The 9,126-nt window shown below is 51.2% G+C and overlaps 1 protein-coding gene across 1 annotated transcript in view; it reads left to right on the top strand.

Annotated features, from left to right (window-relative positions):
* The window catches only part of LOC147167795 (transcription factor COE1-like), a 38,419-nt gene that overhangs the window by 11,353 nt on the left and 17,940 nt on the right, over positions 1-9,126 (top strand). The window contains 1 exon segment of the mRNA XM_086086835.1: positions 1,172-1,240. Coding sequence (XP_085942961.1) covers positions 1,172-1,240 — 69 coding nt within the window.

The following is a 9,126-nucleotide window of genomic DNA, read 5'->3' as shown; positions in this document are numbered from 1 at the left end:
TCCTGGGTTGGACTCCGCCGTTGCAAACTGCCTTTCAATGGTCGAGTGGGCGGGTCGGCGAACAAGGACGTCCCGCCCGCCGGTCGTCTTGCATGGAGAGCTGCGGCAATGGCGGCCATCTTGTCCACCTCCACTTGCGACTTGAGTTGCTGGACATCAAGTGGCGGTGACAGTGGACAAGATGGCCGCCATTGATGGCGCTCTCCCTGCAAGCCGACCAACCCAAGACACGCTTAGGACCGCCCCCCTCATTTGAATAACATTGCGACTTGAAATCAATCAATGTGAGAGCAGAGCCTTTTTATTTATTCATTGAAATGGAATTCTATTTACACATTTATTTTTGTAATTATTTAGATTTAGATTTTTTGAATCTCGTTTTTTATTCTTGTATTTGTTTGTCGTATTTCATTTTCCAATCGATATCTTTTTGCGCTCGCGATGCTGCGGCGCAACAGTCGCACGGTGAAAGCCAGCGAGAAGAAGAACGCCACACGTTCCACGTTGAACTCAGACCCGACGCTTTTTCGTTGTTTCGCTCGCGTCACCGCAACATCCTATTTCGGCCATTTTCTTTCAGCTTTCATTTGATTTCGGCACAAAATTTGGCTCTTGTTGCCATTTTGGGCCGCAAATTTTCGCTGGCCGAATATTTGGTGCGACACCAAAAAAAGTATAACCGTTTTTATTTTCACTTTTAATCATTGACTTCTTTAGAATTTTGGCAGTTTTGGTCCCGCTTGATTGGGACAGGAAAAAAAATCATAAAAAAATAAATAAATATCTTCATAATGATGTCACTTTACAAATATTTTCACAATTGTGACCTTTTTTAAAAGGAGCCGTCATATTCAAATACTCTTATCAATAAAAGGATTGTTTTTATTTCTTTCCCGCAATTTCTGCAATTCTATGCAAATGTCATATATTGGACATAAATGTTGAATGCCGGACAATAGAACATTTGCCAATTTTGTATCATGGATGACTTTTGTTTTGCTTTCTTGCAGAAATATGATTTTAATATTTACAGTATTGTTGACTCTGTCAAATTCTTTCAACTTCAACTTGCTATGAATATTCATTGAAAATATCAAATGTCGCGCATGGAATGTGTGTGCGTGTGGTCGGTGTATTTCCGCATTAACGTGCGCATGCGTTTCCTCCTCAGCCGCTGCTGTGACAAAAAAAGTTGCGGAAATCGAAACGAGACGCCCTCTGACCCCGTCATCATTGACAGGTAGGACACGCCCCCTTTTCTGCGCACGCGTGTCATAAGTGCAAGCGCGTATGATGATGTCATCCTCGTGTTGTTCGTCGGGCGTCGGCATTGAGCCTGTCATATGTCGTTGAGGCGTGGGCGAGTACCGATGCCAGGTATCGGTATCACACTGTCGAAACCCATTTCAAAGTATCGGTGCTCGTGGTGGCCATTTTACAAAGAGGAACATTAAGAATATATTGATTTAGTTCATTGATTTCATTGGAATAACTACTTGCAATTATTACACTTTTATATAATAATAATAATAGTATATTATTATTATAAAATATATCAATGATATATATTTTACAAATTGTTATTAAGTTATTAATATCATAAAACACAAATTCCAAAAACAAAATAAAGACGAAAATTTTATGTTTACCAAACGAGCTCAAATGAACGAGAATGACAGCAAAAGATGAATTCAATGCATCGGCCTTTGGGGAGGATTTGATTTCACCGGAATAAGAACGTTGGGAAATGTCACGCAGAAGCCACGCCCGAAGGCGGCAGCCAATAGGAAAGCGCCGCCTTCGGGCGACGTCGTCCGAGGCCACGCCCAAATGCAACGCAGCCGAGAAAGGAGTTCCTCTTTGCAGTTGGCCCGAAAGTCAAAACCCTGCCAACGGTTGGCCTTTAGCTAGCGAGCTTACGAGCTAACGAGCTCCAAGCGGGTAAACGAGCGCCACGGGAGCTTCTTAACTGAATGGAAAATCCACGTGAATCGGGAATCAAATCGATTTTGGAAATCGGGATGGATGCCAGCCCGAGAATCAAGCAGAGCTCAGAATCGAACCAAATCGAGTTACGATGCCGCGCTGAGGATGCCGCGCTGAGGACGCCGCGTGCGCACACGCGCGAGCGCCATTCGGGTCATGTGATGGTGATTTACAGCGACCGGTTGTTTCTCTGCATTTTAGTGCCTGTTAAGAAAGAAGGATTTATGACACGCACGCACACACGCGCGCCTGCGCCCTCGTGACGTGCGTGCGTGTTTCGTGAGCCGTCATGCAAATGATGTGCGAGCAGCTACAGTAAAGACGTTTAGTGCAAAATCAATCTTATGTGCGCACGCACACGCGTGACATGAAGTCAAAGGGTTCCAGTGTCATGTGACCTTGTGCGCGCGACCTCAACACGACAATTTCATGTCGTGTGTTTTTGATAGCCGCAATTCGCAGCGCGGGCGGCGAGGCGCGCGTTTCACCATCCAAGTCACGTGTCGCGCATTAGCAGCCAAGTGGGTTGACCTTTCAACTCATCTCGTCTTACGGTCTCGTCAAAGCCAGCCTTACGTCTCCTTCCTGTCAAACGGCAGGAACGAAGGTCCTCGAACCCTCATCGCTTTCAAGTCCCGCAACATGACTTTTTACTTTTGGATGACATGTTTTCACCCTTGTGGTTGAGTGGGGACACTGCAGTCAGTGAACATTACATGCCACTCATATAAAGACACGGGATCGAACGCGTCGGCTATTTTTCATCCGTTGTCCTCAAGCAGGCCACAGAAACACAAAAAGACGCGTTTCAAAGACGAATAATCATTTTAAAAATGGTTTGCATTGAACCAATTAATCGTCAATATCAGTCAATAATATTAGCAGTAAGGAAGGAGGGCTGCTGGTGCAAGTCCGTTTTCGAGCGGGCTGGCGTCGGGCCAAAAACATTGCGTCATCAAAGAGACATTTTCAACACTGCAAAAAAGACGAAATGTACCAAATTGTGACGTTGGTGGTTCGAACATTTTCAACGAGCAACTTTCCAATCTTTCAAATCTGAGGAAGACATTTTGTTTCCTGATTGCGTTTGTGGCAACCTGCTGCCGATTTGCTCCGATGGCGCCGATGGCGTGCCAGCCCGCAATGCGTCCAACTGCATCCGGGTTGACTTTTGAATGCGCTCCATTTTTTTCTCTCGGCCATTTGGCCAAGCCTCCAAAATGGACACGCAACTCGTTCACTCGTTCACTCGTTCACTCGCGTGATTCTTGCCTAACTCTCTCACCCGTTCACGTCTTCGTTGCTAGCTCACTGCCCGCTAACGGACCTTTTGAGTCCCGCAGTTGCTCGGATGCGAGCTAACAAAGTCGTCACCGGCGATTCCTTCGCGCGCACGAGCCTCCACATTGTGTGCACGTGAAACACGCACACACAATGTTTGTAATAAATGGAGTTTCCCAGAGGAACTGAGCGAGCGAGCGAACGAGAGAGAGAGAGAGAGAGTCAACAATCGCTTCCGTTTCTAGACTCGTGTTTACTTTGTGGTGGAAGCGCGCGCTGAGCTAGGCTAAGCATGGCTGCAGTGGGCGGGGCTTCCATGTTGGGAATCGGCCGCTGCTTGACTTCCTGCTCGCACTTAATTGGGAGCAGCCAATGTGATGACATCACGGCTTCAAGTTCAAGTCCCACCCAAATATTTGCGCCATCGCCCCCCAAGCATTAGCATCCAGGAGTGTGCGGCGTCTCGTAAGGTCGACCTCCGCCACTCGGCGGCGTTGTGCGACCCCGCCCCCTCCTCGCCATGACGACCTTCATCTTTATGTAGGAATCAATATGTTATGTCCTGACTGAGCCCTAACTGTCTCATTCGCACCCGACATCACATGGCATGGCCGCCACGTGCCCGGCTCACATTTCATACACAACACACGTGCACGCACGCACGCACGCACGCACGTGCACGCCATCAACATGTTCCCATCTTCAGAATTATTGATTTATTTTTGGGGAATCCAAAGAGGAGCAAAAGTAGTGTTTGGGCGCCTTGACATATGAGTGGCGTTCAACGCTCGTATGTCAAAACCCTCCAAGGGAAAGCGCGCCAGTGCGGAGCTTAGCGGTCACATGACGCGGTCACCTGTTGTTGGGTGGGGGGGATCACGGCAGGGGTCGCATTTGGGGGGGGGGGGGGGGGGGCTGGCTGGTGGGGCTTTGCTCTTGGCAGGTGTTGTGGCGCCATAAAGCGGCACGAGTGGGAGGCGGCATCTGGTGGGCGGGGGCGGGGAGGGCCCGGGAGAGCGCGGAGGTGGCGTCGCTTTAGCGGCCAAGCCCGGCGGCCGCAGATGGTGGCGGGCTCTTAGGTCACGTGACTGGCGTGGCGTGTGCTGGAATTGGGGGGGGGGGGGGGTCCTGATGTTGCCACGCCATGCTACATTAAAGAGCGCCGCTCGATGGTCCACGCGGATGGATGCTGCCAGTCAAAGCTAACAGCCGCGTTAGCATCTCACACACTTGTTTAGTTTTCTGGTTTGGTTCCTTTTTTTGTTGGTTTTGTTTGGTTCGATTCTTGTTTTTTTTGTGTCTATGCTTCCGCATTTGCTTGATTCGATGACTTTGGACGTGTTTCCATATTTGGTTGCCATTTTGTTTGCCGGCACGCTCATTTGGTTCCTTCCGTGCTTCGGGTCCGACAGGCGTCAGGCGAGCCGCCGGCGTGCTCCGCTATGACGCGGGGCCAAGCGGGCCAGCCAGTCCGCATTTCATCCATTATGGGATCGAGTCCACATTTTGGCTGCAGGCCAATCGGATGGCTCCTCAAATCCCGGACGCTCCGGACGTCCGCCATGTGACGCCGTTTAGCGCTACGTTCGTGTCCCGTTCCTCGCAAGCGCAGTCACGACCGGTTTGTCTCCGAAGATCCAAACGTGGGACCCTCGTGTCGTTTTTTCTTCTGTCTTTCTTCTTTGTTGCAGTTTGTTTTTTCTTTGCTTCCTTTCTTCTTTGAAGGTTTCCTCGCGCCTGTCCTGTCCTGTCCCGTCTTGTTTTGTCCTGTCCTGCTTCCACGTTTGCTTCCTCGCATGTTTTTGCTTTTGGTTCCTGGTTTGCTTCCTTTTGGCATTCATTGTTTCTTTACACGTGCAATTGTTTGCTTCTGCGACTGGTTCCTTATTTGGTTGCGTGCGTGCGTGCGTGCGTGCGTGCGTGCGAGCGTGCGTGCGTGCGTGCGTGCGTGCGAGCGAGCGAGCGAGCGTGCGGCTGTCATGTTGATGTCGCAGGTAGCCGAAGTACAAAGTATATTTTGTGCGAATGTTTTTTCAATGTGATGCTAAATGGACTCTTCAAGGTGAAAGTGTTCTTCCAGCAGCAGCTTGACAAATGAATTTTGGGGGAGGGGGTTTGGGGGGGGGGGCAGTTGGGAGCGAGCGAGAGTGCGAATGTTTTTTCTTTCCGAGCGAGCGATGGCGAGAAAGTGGCTCGGACGTTCGGTGGGCCAACGTGGACGCGTTCGTGCGTGATGCAAACGGCTCGCCACCGATCGCCGCAATACTTCATCACGCAGGATGACGACGATGATGATGACGATGATGACGACGAAGGATCCTCAACATCATTTGCTGAAATTTGAATTTGTTGATCTTCAACATTCTCAACAAAAAGTGCAACACATCGAATAATCGGCAAGTGCTTGATGATGAAATGCATCGTAATAACGATTTTGCTCTGAAGAAATGGAAACGGATTTTATGGATCAAAACAGAATCGGAATCAGATTTAGTTCTGTACTGTTGGTTTGAAATCACTTCCTGTTTGATTAAAAACCACACACGCGCGCGCACACGCGCGTCCTGCGTGGCTCGTCCGGGTCCATCTGTGCCGCAAATCTTCATCACTCGCCTCCTCTTCCTCTTCCTCCTTTTCCTCCGCTTGCTCCTCCCAGTCAGTTAGCAGGTGTTCTTTTAAGGGTTAGCGTGTGCGCGCGCGTGCGTAATGTGGCCCCAGGGTCCGCTTTCGGCCGCCGCCGCCATCCGAGCGAAGACGCCACTCTGCCAAAAGACCCCCGCCCCCCGTTTTGTGAGTCCAGTGGGGGGGGGGGGCAACTTCCCGCCTCTTAAACTGTCTGAAGTCACGCCGACCTTCAAAGTGTGACGTCACCAAACTCGCAACTTCCCCCTGCTGCGACCGTTCACTCGGGTTGTCAGTGAATGGTCGTTCAGCAAGCAGGTTGAGCGGTCATTTCCGGCGACCGGTCGTCAATTGTCAGTGTCGGCCCGGTGAGCAGTCCTAACCGTACACGTTGTCAGTCTGCAGCATGCATGGCGACCATTCGCAAATCTACACATGCATGGTGACCGGTCGCAAGAGAGCAGTCGTTACGTAGCCGGCACAGTGGAAGCGGCCGGTTGCGCAATATCATATTGAGCTAACGTGCTAATGGCTAACAGGTGCAGCCAACGCGTGTTTAATGACGAGGCCGCGCAAGAGAAAATGGTTGTCGGCGGGGGGGTTAGCTTAGCTTATTTTAGCTTAGCGGCGCGTACGTGCGGCGTCTCGCTAATCACGCCTTCTAATCCTGCCTGTCAAACGCTCCAATCGAAGAGGGCCGTGTTCCGCCACCCTTTAACCGGCTAATCTCTGCGCCGCTGGAGGATTCTGGGAAGAAAAAAGAAACATTCGGGAGGAAGACAGGCTGAACCTCGTGATCAAAACCCCGCCCCCGCCCCCGCCCCCGCCCCGCCCCCCTCCCCCCAGGCTGTTCAATGTCCGCTCAAATTCAGACCGGCCGGGGGCTCTGGGCCACCGAGTTGGGAGCGCAGGTGTGTGTGTGTGCGTGCGTGCGTTAATGCATGCGCGCGTGTGTGAACACGAGCATCGATCCATCGACCCATCGACCCCCCCCCTTTTACCCCCACCTGCGCTCGCAGGCTTAAGTGTTATTTAGTCGTCAGTCATTAATGAACACGCTCGCATCCTGCAGCTGTCAATCACGCGCACAAAACACCAAATGTGTGTGCGTGCGCGTGTGCAAGCTTCCTGCGAGACCGTCGCACGCACGCACATCGGGCACAGCCTTGTAAAAACGTTTGCTGCCTGTTGGTGGCGCCCAAGAGTCGAAGAAGATTTTTCTTCAAGCGTGAGAGTCGTACCTACAAGTCGGCACGCGTGGGGGCGTGGCCTGCCTGCCGGACGCCAAGCATGAGTTAGGGCTGCAAGTCGTCATCATTTGCATCAATCTGTCAATTATTTGTTCAATTAATGGATGAATCGGATAAAAAAAAGACAAATGCAAAACAGGACGTTATTTGAAATGTGTGAGTTACTTTGACGTTTTGTTTGTCAACGTTGGCCAAAATGTTTTTGGAACACAATTGCTTGATTTTGGTGCCGAACCATAATCGGTCCGCTTTCACGCAGAAATTGGAGAATAGTCGAGGAAATGAAATTGTCAGCGTTGGGAGAGAAAATAATGATTGAATGGATGATTATTGATCGATTGTCGCATCTTCGAGTCAAACAGAAAATGCTTGAAATCGAAAACGCATCAAAGCGAAATGAACAAATGTTTGCTTTGACGTCAGCTCCGAAATGTTCCGTCCGTTGCGTTCCCGCCGCAATTGGACTCGACAAGTCAACACTCGCTGACCGTTCTTTTCATCTTGCGCGCCGGCAAAAACCAAATCATCACACGATTGCGTGCCTTTTTGTTCTCTGTTGCCTTTTTTTCTTTTTTTCATCACCACCTCGAAGAAGATGAAAAGTGGCGGACAGCCGGTTGCCATGGCGACCCGTCTGACAGGAAGCCACTTCCCGATTGCAGCCGCCCATCCTCCAAGGATGGACCGGTCGCCGGCCAATATCAAACGGATTGGTCGGCACTTGCGGCGTCCCGCCTGGCGCAGTGTAACACCTCCGCGCGGGCGCATGTGCTGACGCGGCGGCGTCACCTGCTGCCGTCGGCGTTTCGCTGGAAAAACCGTGACAGGAAGCGGCGACAGAGGCGACCCATCGCGCCGGTTTGTTGCGCGTTGTCACCTGCTGGAGCAGGCGGCGCCGCATACAATGCGCATACATTTGCATGGCTAATGTGGCCGTTTAATATGCAAATGTGGCCAATCGGCGGATGGCGTGGGAGGAACGGAACGACCGACGCAGGAAGTGACGGCAACTTGAGGTGGATGCAAAAGCAAGTGACAGCAGCAAACTTTTTTTTTGTCGTCATCGCTGAACGGCGTGGAAACGTGCTCAGCTCGCAACGCGTGTTTGTGAACGGATGATTTTTGGCAACATGGACGTCATCGGCTTGAATTTGGGGAGGAAGACGAACGCTTTTGATTTTCCGTCCTGGATAAAGAAAAGAGCAAAACAAACCATGACAAAGATGGCACTCGTGCGTAAAGGTGCGTCGCAATCCAATTCCATGTGCTGCCACCAGGAGGCAGCGCCGAGCAAGCAAGCAGAATTCACCTTTTCTTCTTCTGCGACTGCTCCGTCGCTCGCTGTCAAACGTTTGTTTCGTTTTGTCGAGGATGAAGAACGCGTACGTGGAACATCGTTTGCTTTAAATATGCGTTGCCGCGCAAGCTAATGATGCTAACGGTTAGCATGAGAATGTGTTGTTTGTTAGCATGAAGCGAAGCCTGCTTTTCCGTCCGGCAAACTCGAGTTGTTTTCAATTCACAATTCAAGTGTTTGCTTTTGGACTAAACTTCAGCTGGGAGTGGCCGAAGCGAGCAACGTCTTCTTGTTGAATTCGCCGCCGCCGTGCAGCACTCGGACATCGAGCGTTTGAGTCAAAAGACAGAAAACCCGCTTGAGGGACACTTCGTATCTGCCGTACATGACGGACGGACGGACGGACGGAAACGTACTTTGGAAGAAGTCCGTCACGAGTGGGAGCTGTGCGTTTTTTGGAGTGCGGTCCAAGGTCGGGCAGATGGCGCCAACCTTGACGCTGACCGCTGGTCCCCACGCCGCCGCCGCGCCGCCGTGGCGCCGCCACAGCAACACACCTCGCTCCACCGCCGCAGCATCGCACCCGCGCGCCGCCAAACAGATGGACGGAAGCACCGAGCGTTAAAACGCTTCGATGTGCTGAGAAAACACACACGCTGCAAAACACACGCGCGCTTGTGCCAACTCGTG

Source organism: Leptonotus elevatus, chromosome 10 (genome assembly GCF_054856555.1).
Source record: "Leptonotus elevatus isolate MCC_2025b chromosome 10, RoL_Lele_1.0, whole genome shotgun sequence".
NCBI lineage: Eukaryota > Metazoa > Chordata > Actinopteri > Syngnathiformes > Syngnathidae > Leptonotus > Leptonotus elevatus.
The sequence above is the reverse complement of the archived record's forward strand: the minus strand, read 5'-3'. Positions and strand labels throughout refer to the sequence as shown.